Genomic DNA, 20241 nt, shown 5'->3' with positions numbered 1-20241 from the left:
TAGAGGATGGAGCTTTTTTTTTTTTTTTTTTTTAATGAACTCTCAGGCTTTTGGATGCTTTAACACTGGTGAAATGTGCCCTATTCTGTGATGACAGCTGTTGTGTTAACTGACAAGTACTGGGCGCTGTCAGCAGAAAGAAGACTCGATTTTTTTCAGCTTTCTTAATTATGTTTTATTCATCTCTGAGTTTAAGAAGTTAAAAAAACAATTCTGTATAAATATTATCAATGTAAAACAAATTTCAAAAGCAAGGAGATATGTCTCCTGATTTAAAACTATTTTCAAGTTTTTTCCCCCTGATCTTCTCTAAGCAGTATAACCAAAAGAAGAAAGAAAAAAGTGGAAAACTAAAGCCAAAGAGAGCTGCTTCATTTCGTTAAATCAACTATGAAGATTAAGAGTTGGTTGGCAACTCTTAAAAATTAGAGATCAATTTAAAGAGTTATAACTTGAGAAATCTCTAGCATCTTGTGAGGAGGCCTTTTGTGATTATTCAGGAATTGGTGGCTGCATTCAGGATCATCCAGGTTTTTACTTCTCCTCCTCTGCCATTCCCACTGTGGTGGCTTATTTTTTGTCATTGATTTTCTTCCTTCACTCTCTCCTTCTTTCTCAGCATTTATTGACCTCCCACTCCATGTGCTAATCATTGGGAATGAAAACAAAAAGAAAGGAAGATGAACTTGCGGCTCCCCCCAAATCAATACAGCATTGTGGGAGCACAGTGTTCTACAAAAGGAACCTTTTGGGAGTGTGCAAAATGGTGGAGTAGGACTGAGAGGGATAACTGTCAGTAAGAGAGAGTTTTTTCATCAATCAAGGGTATGGAGGACATTCTAGAGATAGGGAATGCCACATGAAAAAGCACATAGATGAGAAAGAGTTCAAGGAAAGATGGGGCTTGGGAAAAACAGGCAAGGGCTATAGAGCAGGCCCCAGATCCTGAAGGGGCTTCCCTCATTCTGTGGATGGTGAAGATTCTGAAGGGGCTTCCCTCATTCTGTGGATGGTGAACAAGGCAGCTGAAGCTCTGTTATTTTTGTTGTTTCTTGTTATGTTTAGTGGGATGGATTACAGCTGGGTTTATAACTATGGCTAAGATAGCTACCATCTTCCCCCACCCTCCATACATTTTCTAGTTGGCTATCACTCCTTGAGTGTTTTTAACCCTTTGAGGGTTACTAGAACCTTTAGGTCTTTTTGTAGACAGTTTTTATCACTTAATATGCTAAACTTCTGGTCTGGTGACATTCTGATCCCCTTCTTGGGGTCGGGATCCAGACATATCTGAAGCTATTGGTACAACTGTGAGGAGAATATTTGGATATGCTGGACCAGCAAAAAGTCTGCAGTCTTAGATGACAATACGTAAAAATCAAGGCTTACTAAAGAGAAAGAATTCAAATCCATAGTTTACTAAAGCAGGTACGCTTTGAACTTACCCACTCAACACGAAGTCCTTCCTCTTGCATGAGAAAATAAACTTTGTCTTGATCTCACTCTCAAACCTCCTAATTGTTTATCAGATAGAATTATCTATAGTCTGTTTAGATGAAGCAGCAAAGAAAATTTAAAGACTGATTTGTTAGTAGACACAATACAGTAAATCTCTACTAAGCATACTAAATTTATAAGGAAATTAGAGCTCCCTGCTTGAAATTCTTTTCCCAAATGTCATATACTAAGCATATCTTAATTTTTTTCTTCAGGTCCAATTAGCAGAATTTCTTGACAATTTACAAGAAAAGTCCCTGAGGATTGAAGCCTTTGTTAGTGAGATAGAATCTTTTTTTAATACCATTGAGGTAAGTTACCATATCCATTTTACTTCGACCTGGTTTGTTCGTGTCATTACAAGGAAATGATTCTGAGACGGAAGAATCTGAATTAGGGATTGTGTGTGCATATGTGGTTTGCTTCTGTTGGTTTTGTTCCATTAAAAATGAAGGTCTTATTATACATTCTAAATATTCTCTAGATTTCTTCTAGCTCAAACACCACCATATGCTGGTGGACAGCATATGATGACTCCAGGCAACAGCAAGATGGGGCTGTAAGGGCCTATTCAGCCAGAGCGATTCCATTGATTCCATCCGGTTAAACAGTGATTTTGTTGTTATACAGTAAAACTTAAACTGTCCCTGCCCCCCTTACCCCAGGGGACTTACTTAAAAACAAGTCCTGGAAACCAGTCCCAGGTAACAAAGTCCAAATACAAGGGTGGGTCAGGCCAGGTGGAAGTATCCAACCAGTGGGGTGCATACTGTCTCCCTAGCTATCAAGGAGTATGGGCCCTGCCTTGGTGCGCCTTTTGGGCGCCAATTTTGACCAAGGTGATAGGCTAGTTCAAATATCTACTACAGTAAGCTGTAATTCAATTGGCCACCTGTGTGTAACCTAGTATGACTGTGCAGCTTTCTCTGTGTGTTATAATCTCATTGGCCACCTGTGTGTGGCCAGGCCCAGCCCAGCCCTGGCCAGTCAGTTTTTCTCAATGCTTGGCACAAAATAAAGCTTTGCTTGACCTTCAAAAAAAAAAAAAAAAAAAAGGGTCTTTAAAATCTTCCATCTGTGTGTAATCAGTGAAACTACTTCCTTTCTAAAGATAAACGATTTGCCCTTGAAAAGATATATCCATCTATTGGGTGTTAACTATGTTCCTATTTTATAGATAAGACACTGAGAGTTAAGTGTATTACCCAAGGTCATAATAAGTTGACAGTAAGTTGAGAGCCAAAATCTGAATCGATCTGAGTTCTTATTTGCTCCTGTCCTTTACCAACTTGCTCTGCAGAAATGCTCAAAGCCACTGCCCAGTGTCCCATGCCCAGGACAAATGGGTGTCTCTTGTAGTACCATTGCCTATGATGAGTGCATGCCCTCCTAGCTGCCCGCCCTTGCTCCCTCCGCAGTGAAGGGAGGTGGGGCGCCATTCTCCATCCATATGTAGAGATGGCCCAGGCATCCTCACTCGTCACCCAGGAGTGGCGGATGGGTCCCCTGCAGAAGACTGCTGCATAGTTTCCCTATCACTAGGGCAACTCCTGGTCCTAGTTTGCTTGAGGGCGAGTCTGCTCAACTCCTGTTGTAGATCAGCTAATACCTGCTAATTATTTCTAGTATCCTCCAACAAATATCTGTTTGAGTGAGAATGACTAGGCATCTGGATTTGTCCAGGTGGGCAATAAAGTTTCTCTTAACTGTGGTGGAAATCACCCCCTTGCTGGAGAGCCCTTGTGGATGCACCTCGCTGTCCAGTATCCAGCTGCTACCTCCCTCATTCGAGAATTTTCATGGAGTGGCGAAAATGGCAGTAATGAATGGGGACCTTCATTCACTGTGATGCCCATTTTCAGTTTAAGCCTGCACAAGTGCAAGGGAGCGAGTCTTCCACACAAATCTCTCTCTCTCTCTCTCTCTCTTTTTTTTTTTTTTTTGTTGTTTTGTTAACTAAATCCTTCCTGATGATACTCTTAGATGGTGAAGTTTACTGCAAAGTGAACTATGGCAAAGAGGGTTGGTAGATTGGAAACTTAGACTGTGCCCATCATCTGTGATTCTTTTATCAGGACACCAGAGGTCAATTATTTGAAAGGCTGATATTTCATTTAAGAGAAAAGAAAAGAAAAAAGACGTGAAAACAAGACTTCTTGTTTCATTCAGAAATGTTTTTTTTTTCCTTTTATTTATATTTTAGGAAAACTGTAGTAAAAATGAGAAAAAGCTAGAGGAACAGAATGAGGAGATGATGAAGAAGGTTTTAGCACAGTATGATGAGAAGGCCCAGAGCTTTGAGGAAGTGAAGAAAAGGAAGATGGAGTTCCTGCATGACCAGATGGTCCGCTTTCTGCAGAGCATGGACACGGCCAAGGACACCTTGGAGAGCATTGTGAGGGAAGCAGAGGAGCTTGATGAGACCGTTTTCCTGACTGTAAGCACCAGTTAAAACAGGACCAGACACCCTGCATCTGTTTTCCTCACCTAAGTCTATACTTTGGAATTCACCTTTCAATATTTCCCAAGATCATTTATATTTCTCCATAGGGTTTATATAATTCTGATACTTAAAAATGATTAGGGCATGCCTGATGCCTATGGAAAAGGCCCAGAAAATCCTTAAAGTCTTTTTTTTTTTTTTAGAAGATTTTATTTGTCAGAGATGGAGAGAACATAAGCTGGGGGAGCAGATATGGGGAGAAGCCGACTCCCTGCTGAGCAGGGAGTCTGATGCGGGGACTTGATCCCAAGACTCTGGGATCATGACCCGAGACGAAGGCAGCTACTTAACCGACTGAGCCATCCAGGCATCCCAAATCCTTAAAGTCTTGCCACCCAGTTAAGGGACACATGGGAGTTAGGTTAGGTATGATCCATTCACTGTCATGTGGATTGGTCACCTTCTCAGGGGGAAGGAAAGCAGCCTGAAAACCTTACTTGGGCTTTGCTTTCGCTCTGGGTACCAGCCTAATCTCCAGTGTCTGGCGTCCTCATGCTGGCCTCTGGGTTCATCCTTTCCACCCCTACTCCCTAATCTGAAGTGCCATCTCAGAAGGACCATTCCCTCCAGGCTTCATCAGGTGGCTGTGGGTAACATTCCAGTACACTTGCAGCATGCCAAAGGATGACATAATGTGATGCCTCTCTCGGGTAACACATCGATGTTTTTACAAGGATCTTCCTAGGGACCAGATTCCCTAATTCAAACATATCTTATGGACCAAGAGTCCCTTGGATGATCCTCAAATGGCACCAACAGAGGCAGCTCTTTGCTCTCTTTCTTCTCTAGAACATTCAGGAAGATACTGGTTCTGCATGGAACCTGATTTAAACAGGGGTAGTGTAGGCCAGTCCCACACCTAATTGTCACACTGGCGGAAAGCACCATCTTATGATGAGCGGGGACCTCCCTTTCAAAGCTCCCCAGTCCTCCCAGCTCTCTAATAAAGTCTGGAGATAGAATAAGGCTAAGTGGAATAATGTTAGGCTTCTGATTTGGGGATCCTTCCAGCCAGGACAAATCTGAGTGAAGTGAGTGGACATGGCAACCTCAAGAGAGAATGAAAATCATTCAGTCGCTTTATACTTAAGGCAAAGGTTGGTCTTTGAAAATTGGGCAGCTCTTGTGAAGTCTAACATTAATGAGGTTCTTTGCGTTCCCTAAGAAACTTGCTTTTGTTTAATAAGAATATTTTCTTCCTAGGACAAATTGTAAAAAAGAAAGCATTTTTTTTTTTTTTTCTGCTTAGAAAAGTAATATGTATCCAGTTTAGAAAATTTAGAAAATACAGAAAAGCACAGAGAAGGTGTCACCCGGAGATAATTACTGATTACATTTTAGGTATATACCCCACATTGAACAAATCTAAGTCCTTTTTCTTACTTCGGAGAATTCTATTCTGGAAGCCAAGCCACTTGCTAATGAGTAGAGAAGAGCAGCACAAGAATTCATTGCTGGCTTTGCTTATCATAGAGAGCAGAGCAGAACTGGAAACTAAAGCCCCCTCCATTCTTGCCCAATCCCCGTGCCCCTTCTGAGCATTGATTTCCTTGCTGCTGGGGCTGTAGCCATCCAGAAAGAAACAGCCTCCAGGAAGCTAAAAAGTTATGCGTTTAGAACATGCATAATCTTAACGCTCTTGGTTGGTTTTTCTTTTTGTTGTTAATTAGTCTCTCTCTCTCTCCCTCTCTCTCCTCTTCTCATTCCCTCATAAGTCGTTTGAGGAAATCAATGAAAGGTATATAAAACATGGCACAATGTAGTGGTGACTGAGAATAGCATGGTTGTATGCTTTATTTTTAATATTTTGATGCTTTCTAGAAAATGAGCTGCCAATTAAAAAATACATAATTTTACTGAGCTACTGAATTTTCACTTTTAGACACTGTGCTTTTAAAAGCTAAACGACAGCTTTGAAAGAAAATTGCATGTGCTTTAGTTAAATAACAATTATCATAATGTAGATTTTTAACTGCTTCCTTTAGATGTGTTCTGTATTTTCAGCCTAATCTGGACCATCTTAACTGTCATTGCATACAGAACATTGTGTAGATGCTTAGACTTATTGGCTAAATATGAGCATTTGAAAGAATCATTCATTTTTGCTTTGAGTAATTTTATGACTTATGTAATCTTAATGGAATGTTCTCTCATTTTCTCTTCAAAAGATAGGCATGCATTTATCTTTTTGCTCAGCTAATCTAAGTGAATCTTCCTCTTTTGATTATGTTTTGTCTTTGTTGCTGTTGTTAACACTCAATCCTAGGGAAATTTGTCATTATCTTAAAAGGCAAAACACTCAACAAGAAACTAGGAAATATTGTCTATAAAAACACATACCATCAGATCTATATTTATCTTCTGGAGCATCTGATTTTGAACTACTCATACTGATCTGACACGTTTTCCGTTTTGCCTCAGAGCAAGACTTGAGGTCCTTCTTACTAGTTAAGCTTAATGTTCTTATCATTTTTACCCCTTTCATGTAAATTTTTAAAACTGTAAATGGTAAAGTTATAAAATTATGAGCTTACTTCACAATGCCACATTGCAATAAAAAATTTGTATTTGTGATACACTAAAATACAGAAACCTGACTTTTTTAGGTAATGAAAACTGCACAGATAAATCCTGTTTATCTTTAAAGACAATCTGTTAAACAGAATATTGTTGATAAGTCTTAAGAAAATAACTTGTATATTAATATTGGCATTAATCAATAAAGGTTTTATTATAGCAGCTCTCTCATAAATCAGATTACCCAGGGAGCTTTAAAAAGTGCTGACACCTGAGTCTTACCTCTTGAGATTCTGGTTTAATTGGTCTGGGAGATGGCCTGGACATTCTTTAAACTTCCAAGGTGATTTTAATGGGCACACAGAGTTGAGAACCTTTGGTTTCTAAGGGTCTGTCCTCTGGCCCAGTGGTTCCTCAGACTGGCTATCTTTGAAATACTGGGGCAGTTTGTTAAGCCCAAGTCCCTGGAGCCTCACCTCAGATCCCAGGTGGGACTCCAAGGTGGGATGAGGGCTCTCCATGTTTGCCAGTTCTCACACAGGAGACCAAGGCTCTTGAGGCAGGCCCGGAAGCTCAGACCCAGGCTTTGCCCCCAGTTTTTTAAATTTATTTTTTTATTTTTTAAAAATTATGCATTTCTCTAAGTATTAATGATTTCTATTTTCATTTAAAAAAATATGGATTCATAGTGCCATTTCAAATATACTGGACAGTGTAGATAGATGCATTATTTGCTTCTTTGTACTTCATCTACTCATGGAACGTACTGATTGACTGGCAGGAAAATTTGGTGAACAAAAAATTGCACATGCTTGTCCCTTAAGAAATGCTGCAGTACATTTTTTTCTCCACCTTAGAGTATTAACTTGCTAATATGAATTGGCATTCGTTTAATTCTAAATACCATTTCTTTGGTTTCATGCTTGAACTTGTTCATCCGTGTGTCATTTTACTTCATTATTATTTCATTGTCCATTTGACAATGAATTAATCTCTGCTAAAGCTGCATGAGACCTCAAGGAGAGTACCCTTGGGATAACCATTATTTTCTGTGAAGAAAAAAGACAACAAAATTTGGGATTTGAGATTTAATGAAAGCCCTGTTAGACAAGGGTACACACACGCGCACACACACACACACACACACACGGTGAAGCTTGATTGTTTCAACAAAAAGAAGGCTTTTGTGTCCTTTTAGAAGACAACTTCTACCACACAGTCTCAATGGTATTGGTGTTCCTTTCCATGAGAAGTGCTTATTATCTAGTTGTTATTGTTTTTTTTAACCTTGTTTCTTTTTTTCCCCCTTCATATGGTATCTCTAAAGGCAGTGCTTGTCTATTTAATGATTTTTTTCAACACTGAAAATGCTTAAATTAAGGAATGCTGTCAAGCATATTTAGACTCAATATTTGCATATTTTGAAAAACACATTTGCTTAGAAAATGCTGGTCTGTTGAAAAGGTCCATTTTTTCTCTCTCTCCAGTTTGCTTTTTTGTGTTATAATAATGAAAAAGGAGAATACCAATCATTATAGGACCTGCTTTTAAAAAGATGTTCACTTGCCCTTTCATATACTGATGTTGAAATTGAACAGGTCAATGTGTACAGGAAAACTCAAACATTTTATTGGTGGTATCTACAACCAGAACTTTGTGTTTCAGAAAGTCTCCCATCTAGTCAGTGATATGTGTTGACTGGGCTTAGTATATGTACTAGTCAGCATTGTTCATTAATTTGGAATCTGTCATCTCCAGCCTATGAGCCCCCAAAGCCTTCATTTAAGCCCTTGGTGTTTTCCCTCAACCAGAGTTCCCAACCCACCTCATTATGCCTCTGATCTGCATATTTGCTTTGATCCTTTCTCACACTCCTGCCTGCATATTCTTACTTCTGTGGCTCTCTTTGCCTTACAAGATAAAATGGAAGCTCTTGGTGAATATGAAAGCTCTTCACAAAACTCATTTCCATTTGTTCTTTGTCTCCATTACCCGGTTCTCAAGGCACTGGTGGGCCCCTTGGGCCCTCAGTTGTGCCACACCCTCTCACAGCTCTGTGCCTTTATTCAAACCATTCTTCCATTTGCAATACCCTTCCTTCCTTTCCTGCCTCATTCTTTAAGACAAAGCCCCAATGCCACCTCTCTTGGAAGCCACTAAGGGACCCATCTCTCCCAAATCAGATGATAGTAAATTTTATTATTCCTAACACTAGTAAGTATCGTGGACACTATATTACTATATGTAAATATTTCATTTACATTTTATAATCTCTCCTCGCACTGATGAAAACATTTTACCACACCTGAGATCCCGATATTCTCACCCAAGTGAAATCATCCTCTCTTCATTAAATATTCATTAAATGCCTGCTGTGTGCCAAGTAACACAGTACAATACAGTGGTGAACAAAACAAAGTCCTCTCCTGCCTGAGACTATATTCTGGTGAAGTAGAAAGACAAAAACAAATAGGTTGTGATAAGTTTGAGGAAGTAAAATTTAACAGAAGTAAAGGTATTAGGGACACATAGTGTTGTATGAGTAGTATACTCAGGGCTGGCCTCTCTGAGGAGCTGATATTTGGACAGAGATCTAGGTTAAGTGAAGAAGGAACCATACAATATTTAGGAGAAGAAAGTTCCAGCAGACAGTGCAAAGGCTTGGAGGTGGATCTGTGCCGTCCAAACCAGAAAGTCCAGGCTAATGAAGCTGATGGATTTCCTCAAAGCTTCCTTAATTGCTGGAATAATTCTTTTCCTCTGTGAGCCAAGTGCCCAGAGGAGAGCGCCTAACAAAATTTTAGGCCCCTCGAGCTAAAGTGAAATGCTTCTGCAATCTCTCCTTCCCTTTTTCCTCTTCGAAGTCAACCTGTTTGTTTTGTTTTGTTTTGTTTTAAAATCCAGTTTGTACCTGGATACAAATGCTAAGAGTTAGCATCCCTTCTAAAAGGGTCATGAGTATATAAAAGCTGTTGATTTATAAAACTATGGTTTGTTTAGTCTTTCAAGAATTTGGAGACTTCATCCTCCTTCACTGCTGTATCCCCAGTACCCAGAGCAGTGCCTTGCACATAGTAGGTGAACATAGTTTTTGAAAGATTAAGTAACGAGGAGTGTAGTTGGGAGGGTTGAGAAAAGCAAGGACATCAAAGAGTGTGTGAATTTCCAGACGGGCTCACAACCTTTATATCCTTCAGGAAATAAAGAAAAAAAAAGTCATTAAAATATAGTAAATTTCAGGACTAACTTTACAGATGCAAAATTGAGACTGTGTAGTTTGATGGTGTCTATTCAGATCTCAGAGTAGAGACATGGAATTTCTAATATTAACCCATTACATGAAAGAATCCTAAGAATAAATAGATTTTAGACCTATCTTTCTAGACTTCAAAACACTTTCACTCCTGTTTGGCTACAGTACCTCACAAAACCCACCACCACCACCACTAACGAGAACCACCTCATTTTAAGCAAATATTTCTAGCTTTCCTTCTGTACGTTAATTTCTTGACTTACATAAAAATGTTCCCCCCCCCCCATAGGTTGCTTTCTGCAATGGAGAGCACTGCTTCTTTAGAGAAAATGCCTGCTGCGTTTTCACTTTTTGAACATTATGATGACAGCTCAGCAAGAAGTGACCAGATGTTAAAACAAGTGGCTGGTAGGAATTTAAATATATTAATTACCTCGATGAAATTTGGTAGTGTTTCCTTGTTCATTTTGTATACGTTTTTAAATTAAGGTATAGTTGACAATGTTATGTTAGTTTCAGACATATGACATAATAATTAAAAAATTCTGTACTATAAAGGTACCCTGCTCACCAGGGTAAGTGTAGTTACCATCGTCACCATACAACGTTATTACAGTTTTAATGGCTCTATTCCCTATGCTGTACTTCTCATTTGGGTGACTTACTGATTTTATAACTGGAAGTCTGTACCTCTTAATCCCCTTCACCTATTTCACCCATTCCACAAGTCCCCTCCCCTCTGGCAACCACCAGTTTGTTCTCTGTATTTATGATTCTGTTTGTTTTTCTTTGCTTGTTCGTTTGTTCTGTTTCTTAGATTCCACACATAAGTGAAATTGTATGGTATTTGTCTTTTTCTAACTTATTTCACTTAGCATATTACCTCCCAATTCCATCCATGCCCTTGCAGATGGAAAGATTTTGTTCTTTTTTATGGCTGGGTACCCAGTGGTGGAATTCCTGGATTGTATGGTATTTCCGGTTTTCATTTTTTGAGGAAACTCCATGCTGTTTTCCACAGTGGCTGCACCGGCTTACATTCCCACCAACAGAGCCCATCAATATCCAAAATCTCTACATTCTTGCCAATATATTTTTTGTTTTGTTTTGTTTTTTCCCTTTTTCATACTAGCCATCCTGACAGGTGTAAGGTGATATCTCGTTCTGGTTTTGATTTGCATCAGTGATGCTGAGCATCTTTTCATATGTCTGTTGGCCATCTGGATGTCTTCTTTGTAAAAAACTATTCATGTCCTCTGCTCATTTTTCAGCTGAATGATTTGGTGGGTTTTGGTGTTGATTTGTATAAGTTCTTTATAAATTTTGGATATTAACCCCTTAGATATATTATTTGCAAATATCTTCTCCCATTCTGTAGATTACCTTTCTATTTGGTTGCTTGTTTCCTTCATGAGACAAAGTCTTTTTATTTGGGTATAATCCCAATAGTTTATTTTTGCTTTTATTTCCCTTGTAAAGTTTTTATGTGTAAGGAGATATAACTGGGGGGGGGGGGCCTTCTTAGTTGTAAAAATTAAAAGCCAGATTCCAAATCAAAGCCCAAGACGAGCATACCATTTCAGTTATAATCTGCATTTCCATCTGAAGCCCTGCAACTGTCCTGGGATACCGAGGAGTTAGGAGGAAGCAGCAATGGAACCAAAGGGTCTCATCTTTTTTTGTTTTCTCCTTGTAAAATAACATTTCCCTCTCTGTCTTCTAGAGATTATTTGCTTCACACCAGCAGTCAGTTATAGAAGGAAAAATAAATCAAATATTTTCATATGTCTTGAACAGATTTTTCCTTATGAGTGGTTTTTCCTTCTCCAGCTGAGCGCCCCCCCCCCCCCAACCACCGCCTTTTTCTCATACTAAACAGATTAGCTTAGAGAACTAACAGCTCAGCATCACACTCTGTGGCCAGGAGCCTCCTACTCAGCTGTCAGAAGCATCCTGCCGACTCTTCAAAATATTTTTTAATGTGCTATTTTAACAAACAAGACAATGAAGCTTATTTAGATTTCTCAAAGCTGTTATGTTTCAGTGAAGTTATCAAGTTTCACTTACTGTAAAATGTACTCTGCTATCTTCCTTTAAAAATGCTATTTCCAAACCACCTGAGAGACAACTGCTATTTTTACATTGACAATTAATTTTCACTCCTGTAAGAAGAATTCTAGTTTGGTGAAAGGCTTTTCAGGGGTCACCCACAACCTTAGAGAAAGTGAGAAATTCAGTCATTTATCCTAAGAGATTTTTCTCTATAAAAGTGTCAAAACCAAAAGGTGTCTTTTATAACATCTTTAAGAGGCATTTAAATTGAGAGGTGATTGGAAACTAAGAAATTCTGATGAACAGAGTAGGTTGTTTGCTTTTAAGGGATTCGTTATATGCTGTTGTTCATTTAGAAGGATATGCTTTTGAATATCTGACAGGCAAAATGAGAGGACATTCCATATATTTGAGAGACCAAAGGGTTAAATTGTCACCAAGTGTTAATGATTCATTCAGAAATAGGGCGCCTGGGACTCCTGGGAGTTCCGAGCTGTTTATAGAGAGACTGATTTCTGTGAGGCAAACGCCACACATGGTATGGCTGCTTCATGGAATTGGAGTCCAGGGCTCTGACTTGCTGTTAAATAGTTTTTGTTCATTTTTGACCAGTAAACCCTCTCAGATAGAAAATCCTCCCCAGGTACATGAAAAGTTAATCTGACCACTGCCAACACTAATCAGAAATTCTAAGGAAAGGCTGTGACTTTTCTACTGAGACATGGAACAGCCCCTAGCAACTATTTCACACTCGCGTGATTATTATTACTCATCTATTTTTACTCGTTAATTTTACTCATTTACTATTATTATTACTCATGTTATTATTCCCATTTGATAGGTGAGGAAACAGAGGGAACAGAAAATTGTCTCATATATTGCCCTAGATACACAGCTACTTGAGGGTGTGGGGTCAGGGGGTAGGGAGCAATTCGACTTCAGGGTCTCTGCACTTAAACCCCTGCCCCACCACAGATGGGCAGAGTGCATTGCTGCAAAAGGATGGATAACCAGAGATTAGTAACATCCAAGGCTTCCTTGACTTTGGCTCCTATGGACTTGGTTTTGATTTTTTTTTTTTGAAATTGTGGTAAAATACACATTAACATAAAACTTACATCTTAACCACTTTGAGGTGTACAATTCAGTGGTATTAAGTGCATTCACATTCTTAGATAACCGTCACCAGTATTTGTCTCCCAAATTCTTTTCATCCTGCGAAACTGAAACTCTGTACCTGTTGAACAATGTCCCCCCAACCCCTGGCTCCCCAGCCTCTAGCAACCACCATTCTACTTCCTGTCTCTCTGAATTTAACTACTCTCAGTCCCTCCTGAGTGGAGTCATACGGTATTTGTTTTTGTGTCATGACCTCAAGGTTCATCCATGTTGTGGCACATGTCACAACTGCCTTCCTTTTCTCCCCCCGCCCCCTTCAAGACTGAATAATGTCTTATTGTATGTCTATACTGCATTTTGCTGATCTGTTCACCCATTGATGTTTTTTGCTTCTATGCTTTGGCTATTGTGAATCATGCTGCTCTTCTGGGAACACAGCTAGATGGAGTGGGGATCTATCTGGCCACACAAGTCCTGAAGTCCAAGTTGATCTGATGCTTAACCGAGTGTGACAGCTCTTTATGGGCACACTCCTTCAGGTAGAGGTGATCCGTGGTATGATTTCTCTGCCCAATTTCTTAGCCTCCCAGAGAGAAGCCTTAAAATCCCATTTTGTATTTTTTTTTTTTTTTGGCATTACTCCTTTGCAAGTTTATTCCTATAGAACTGTAAACAGAGTTGCTAACATATGAAATCTGACTCCCTGATATTCCGCCACACAGGAACTGCAAATCTAAGCATTATCGTTGGATTGCATCTATGGAATATTCTTAATCTCTTTTTAATTTTAGAATGCTTTGTAAAGTGAAAGTGTTTCCTGTTTTTGAAAAGATGTTTTAACTGTAATAATTTTGGGGGAAAGGAGCACATGAGGTACAAAAATCACTCCTAGCCCACATGTTTTGCTTAATTCCCGACAACCACTTCCTTCTTAAAATTTGGTGATTGCGGGGGGGGCGGGGGGAGTCCATATCACTTTTTAAGTTTGTTGAGTTACCTGAGAGAGAGAGAGAGAGAGAGAGAGATTTGGAAACTTGTTGCTGTTTTTAAAAGCAGATATAGCTCAATGTAAAATTCACAGGAAAAAAGAAAGGGAGAGTTTCATCATTCATGCCTCAGGGAGTTCGGCACTGTTTCAAAGATTGACAATAGTTGAAGTATTCTGCCTGGCTCTTCAGTAAATCTGGGCAGCATGAAAATTCACTGAACTGCATTTATCTGGATGGAATCCTTTAGAATGTGACACTGATTTCCTGCAGGGAAGACACAGGAAAGTCAAAGTGTGAGGGTCTCTGAACCATTATCATTCCTTGGGGAGGTGCTCTGATAGGCAGGCTTCTGAGATTATCAAGCAGCCTGCTCAGCATGTCTTACCTTGGTAGTTTCTCTGTGATTTACCAGATGATAGATCCACAGTTCATCTCCCATCTTCACAGACGTCCCTCCCCTTTTCTGTGTTCTTGCCAAGGCCGATTCGCCTTTTGAAACTTTAGCACTGGTTATGTGTCAGACAATCTGCTAAGCACTAAATGTACATATGCTACTTACAACAAATGTGTTAGGAAATGGTATTATTATTGTTGTTTTCCCATTTCAAAGATGGGGAAACCAAGGCTAAGCTAACACAGCTATTAAGTGGGGGACCTGATTTTTTTTTGTTTTGTTTTTTTTTAGTATTAGAAATGATTTATTATATTTCCGTATACTAACAGAAGAACTAGAAAATAATTAAAAACAATACCATTGAAATAGCATCAAAAACCATAAAATATTTAGGAATACATTTAATAAAAAGAAGTGGAGGATCTCTACACTGAAATCTATAATACATACATTCCTGAGAAAAATTATAGACATAAGTAAATGGATAAGTAATACTATGGGATATGGCCCAGGAATTGTCAAAATATCCCCAGGTTTGAAACTGGGTCCTGGTTAAAGAACAGGATAGAATGGGTTTTTAATTTCCCACATAGTATTTTTTTAAATTTTTTAATTTTGTAATAAACATATAATGTATTTTTAGCCCCAGGAGTACAGATCTGTAAATTGCCAGGTTTACATACTTCACAGCACTCACCACAGCACATACCCTCCCCAATGTCCATAACCCCACCACCCTCTCCCTCCCCCCCTCCCCCCAGAAACCCTCAGTTTGTTTTGTGAGATTAAGAGTTTCTGATGGTTTGTCTCCCTTCCGATCCCATCTTGTTTCATTTATTCTTTTCCTACCCCCCAAATCCCCCACGTTGCATCTCCACTTCCTCATATCAGGGAGATCATATGATGGTTATCTTTTTCCAATTGACTTATTTCACTAAGCATAATACCCTCTAGTTCCATACGCGTTGTCGTGAATGGCAAGATTTCATTTCTTTAGATAGCTGCATAGTATTCCATTGTATATATATATACCACATCTTCTTTATCCATTCATCTGTTGATGGACATCTAGGTTCCTTCCATAGTTTGGCTATTGTGGACATTGCTGCTATAAACATTCGGCTTCACATGCCCCTTCAGATCACTACGTTTGTATCTTTAGGGTAAATACCCAATAGTGCAATTGCTGGGTCATAGGGTAGCTCTATTTTCAACTTGTTGAGGAACCTCCATGCTGTTTTCCAGAGTGGTTGCACCAGCTTGCATTCCCACCACGGTGTAGGAGGGTTCCCCTTTCTCCACAGGGGATCTGGCATTCAACCTCAGGCTGGTGTCTCTGCTTTGAAGCCCATGAACTTGACCACCCTCTTAACCTACTCCTCACTTTTCATAACTCTGTATTTCCTCAGCTCTTATCTCTTTTTTGAATCTTTCCAATTTGCCTCCTTTTGTTCCATTCTTTAGACTCATTTCTTATTTTTTCTTTTCTTTTTTTTTTTTTTTTTTATCTTCTTGTTGAACTAACCTTTGTTTTCTTGTCCTTTGGTGTTGACTTTTCATAAAGTAATCTCATAAAATTTGGCCTAAAGTATTTCAGTAAGTTTATCTCTCAGGAAATGTTGAATGGAAAAAATAATCATGAAAACAAATGTAAAAGCATGGCATCTTTTCAACTATAGGAATAACCTTTTCCTCTAATTTGTAAATTTAACATTCAGTGCTTCATTGAAAATATTCAATGCTTTTGTATCTTAAAAATGTGGGAAGAGAGTTGCGTAGGAGCTTGATTTATGGCATTGTACATACTATTAATGTTTAATATGCATAATGTAAACTTTAAAAATCTCTTTGAAAACACTTGAGGATACTGTCCAAATTTAAAATTCAGAAAAATAGAGTTCTGTCAGACATCTAAACTTTATCTTTGCATGAGTTAATAGGGTACTTTTTCTCCTATGTAGTCTTTATATATATTTTTTTTTTTTTTAAAAAAGATTCTTTGGTAGAGTCATGTTAGAAAGAGAAAATGGGATAGTAATTTCACAAAGGGTATTTTGATATTTTATTCACACCAGTCTTTTTTCAGCTTTGATGATGCAGCAACTGGTTCCAAAAGGGCTTTATTTGTCTCTGTTCTGAATATAGACTCTATTTATGTAGAAGGAAACAACAGTGGTTATGTAGCAAAGCAACTCAAGTTTTCATTTTGAAGGAAAATCAAATCATTTGATGCATCCTCTCACCTGTGTAAGTTTATTATTCTGAATATCGAACTACAGAAGCGTATTACCAAGTGATCACAGTTTGGCAGTCTATGTTTATTTCTCGGTGTCAATAAGCATGCCTATACAAATGCATCAAAACCACACTCTAATGGCACAGTGGTTGCATCCAGAGAATATGCTTGGGTGGGTGTTGTTGAGAACAAGGGAGCCCTTCCATTTTTACTCCATGTATTTCTGTATTGTTTGATGTTTTCTCAACATACATAAGTTACTTCTGCAAAATGAAAATGAATCAATGAGTAAAAACAGCGTTGGTGGTAATAAATCTTGCTTTTATTCCAGTTCCCCAGCCTCCTAGATTAGAACCTCAGGAACCCAATTCTGCCACCAGCACCACAATTGCCGTTTATTGGAGCATGAACAAGGAAGATGTCATTGACTCATTCCAGGTGTACTGCATGGAGGAGCCCCAGGATGACCAAGAAGTAAACGGTAGGATTGCTAACACAGATACAGATACAGGTGTCCATTTCTGCATCTTAATAGGAAGGATTTAAAGGTACCTGTATTGCAACTCATTCCACAAAGCACTTACAGCCACATATACAAACCACAACAAGAAACCAACGACCATATAAGCAAACATAAAACAGCTAAGCAAAGACTGGAAATCCGAATTAAGGAAAAGAAAATGCAGAAACACCATAAAGGTCAACATGGATATTGTAATTAAGCTTCAGATTTGGCTTTGAGCTCTCAGGATAGCAGGAGCAACTAAGAGAGTCTCATTTGCAGAAAGGTGGTAACATAACAGCCCTTCAGGGAGAACAAGTCTCAATCAGTACTTGAGTTTAAAACAAAGTATAATATGTATCAATTTGCAGAGGAGAAATGAGCTGTATACAGGACAGAAATGAGTTGGATACAGAGGACTGAGCTGCAATAAAAGATTATTACGTCCAAAATAATTTTAATGCAAATGCAGTATTGATGTCATGGTTGACGGCTTCTCAGATCCCCTTTGACAAAAGCTGCAAACAAACCATAAAGGTTTGTTTAGGGTTCACAGATCTCAAGGTGTGGGCTGTGAGTAGTCTCCTTGCATCTCCAGTTAGTATGCAGATAGAAGTGAAAGTGATTAGCAGGGTGAAGATATGACACATATGTAGTTGAGCTTCTGTAAATATCTCTCTGTTCAGTAGGACTTCTAATAAGACCTAGAAGCCAAACACTTTGAGTTTGTACTTCTTGATCAATCAGAGCTAGCATGCTGGCATTTTCTATTGCTTGTTGAAGACGGACCCACATGTTTTGGAACGACGATGAGCATGTGACAGGATGGACATGCCATTATGAAACTCAGGAGCCCAACTTGTCATGAGGAAAAAATTATAATATAGTTTGCTGCTACCAAGATTTAAGTCTTTTGAGATGTCAGGTGATACTTAAATAAGGAAAAAGTTTAAAAAAAAAGAAAAAGAAAAAAAGCAACCATAGGCATAAAGTTGGCTAAGTTTGCCTATTAAGGACTGCTTATATTCCTGGCAATATGACCATGTATCTGTCACAGCAGAGCAAGGTGAGTGTCATTATCCCCATTTGCAAATAAGAAAACTGATGGGAGGTTAAGCAGTTTGCCCAAGGCCACACAACTTCTACATGACAGGGGTAGTAGGATTCAAGCATGAACCTTTGAGACTCCAAAGCTTATGTTTTGGTTTGCTTGTTTCTGTGTTTGTTTTGTGATAGCACACTTCCTCCTCCATATCCAGCTGTCATGTCCTGGAGCTTTGTGGCTCTCCAAGACTCCTCTTAACACCAACTTATTGCCTTATTGCCTGGAGTGCTTTTTTTTTTTTTTTTTTTTAAGTGCATCAGCTCCTTCCCACCCCTAGCCTCCAAACACTTATTTGTCCTAGGTCTCATTCATTCTACGCCTTGACATCTTGCTGTGTGTGGGGTCTCCCCCAACATAGGTCATGTGCGTTGTTCAAAGAAGTGCTGAGGCAGCAGGACTCTGCTGAAGACTGCAACCACAGTTTCTAGGATGTGGGGGAAATGTTTTTCAGTGTACAAGTCCTTATGAGATTCTCTAAACCAAACTTTCCATCCAGAAAGTATACCTCAGTGGGCTGGAAAGTTGCAATTAAAGAAACCGAGTTGAAGTGCTCCTAAATTTCCTTTAAAAGAAAATGATCTGGGCTTCTTAACTGGAAGAGTTTTGAAGATGTGACTTTCAAGAGAGATAAGGGAAGAAAACCAAAATGATTGAAGGCTAATTTTAAAAAGAAAATAATTCTCTGTAAAGGAGAAAAAGTTTCAGTATGAATGATCAGATCAGTCCCAAAGGGCAGGTGTTCATACTGGTGTCGAGTAGGAAGGCCCCTAAAATAGTGAAAATAAAATAATGTAAGAAATTTTAGGAAATGTCTTGATCAAACAAGTTACTTTTTAGAATAGTTCATGACTTACGGAAGTTATTCAAGTATTTCTGTAAATCATGGAACTCTCTAGATGAAAAGATTCTGGAATTTGTGAGAAGGAACCAGGATTTGAAACTTTGAAAATCATACTGAGCACTAAAATTGTTTACTAATTTGGAAAGGTGTTTTATAACATCATAAATTTAGAAAAAAATGGAGTTGTCCATATTTTATTACATACTCTCCTGAAATATTGGCATTGCTTCTTAAGAATGTTTCAGAATGTACTATAGAGATTTAAACTAACATAAACTATGCAATTTTAGTGTTTACTATTGAAATAAGTTATTTTAATTGTGGCAGATGAAGCTTAGAATGTTACTAATACACTATTATTTTCTGGTAAGTGTTCACAAGTAATAATATATCACTCTAAATATCTCTTTTTACCATGCTGTTGCTTTCTTATGAATTCTAAAGTGAGCTATCATAAAAGTTATCTTAAGTTTATCAGTTTGAATTTTCCACTGAAAAGAACTGAGCACTTCTTTCAATAGCTATAATTTTCAATTTATTTTGGAAGACACCCAAGACTTTCTAATTGTGTTTTATGCTAGACTTGGTAGAAGAATACAGGTTGACAGTGAAAGAAAGCTACTGCATTTTTGAAGATCTGGAACCTGACCGATGTTATCAAGTGTGGGTCATGGCCGTGAACTTCACTGGATGTAGCCTGCCCAGCGAAAGGGCAATTTTTAGAACAGGTAAAGAGATGTTAAGGGGATGTTGGGAGACAATATTCAATTCTTCACACACTACTGAGATCTAATAAGCATTTATTAAGCACCTATTGTATGCTGGATGTTGTACAGTGCTGAGTATACAGTGATGAATAAAACTGGGTTCCTACATTCTAGAAGATTGCAGTCAAGTGGGAGAAATAAAAAACAAAACAAAACAGAAGATCATTAAAAAATTGTGGTAAGGACCATGATCTAGTTATTTATAAGTTGTTATGAGAACACTCCATAGGGATACCTGAGGCAGGGGCAGGATCTGGAATGGCTCCTTAGTGTTGAAGCCTGAATAGAATCCCTTAAAGGATCAAGGATCCTTTAAAGGATTAAAGGATTAAAGGTTAAAAGAGTGTATGCCTTTTGAAGAAGATATGTAAGCAGAGATATCAAGGTAAGAAAGAGTATAGAGGGTGCAGGGCACTACAAGAAGTTTGGTATTATTTCTTTGACTTAAAAACAAGGAGAGGAAAGA

General features: G+C 38.6%; 1 protein-coding gene across 2 annotated transcripts in view; it reads left to right on the top strand.

Moving 5' to 3' along the window:
- CMYA5 (cardiomyopathy associated 5) overlaps nt 1–20241 on the top strand; it is an 89902-nt gene that overhangs the window by 46261 nt on the left and 23400 nt on the right. The window contains exons 3-8 of one of the 2 annotated variants that reach the window (XM_082723408.1): nt 1713–1808; nt 3701–3934; nt 5716–5738; nt 10060–10178; nt 16892–17041; nt 19590–19736. In XM_082723408.1, the coding sequence (XP_082579534.1) occupies nt 1713–1808; nt 3701–3934; nt 5716–5738; nt 10060–10178; nt 16892–17041; nt 19590–19736 (769 nt within the window). The remainder of the gene's footprint in view (nt 1–1712; nt 1809–3700; nt 3935–5715; nt 5739–10059; nt 10179–16891; nt 17042–19589; nt 19737–20241) is intronic. The other variant, XR_014309724.1, reaches the window with a different exon arrangement.

Source organism: Mustela nivalis, assembly GCF_964662115.1.
Source record: "Mustela nivalis genome assembly, chromosome: 3".
NCBI classification, from domain to species: domain Eukaryota; kingdom Metazoa; phylum Chordata; class Mammalia; order Carnivora; family Mustelidae; genus Mustela; species Mustela nivalis.
This window is presented reverse-complemented; position numbering and strand designations above follow the sequence as displayed.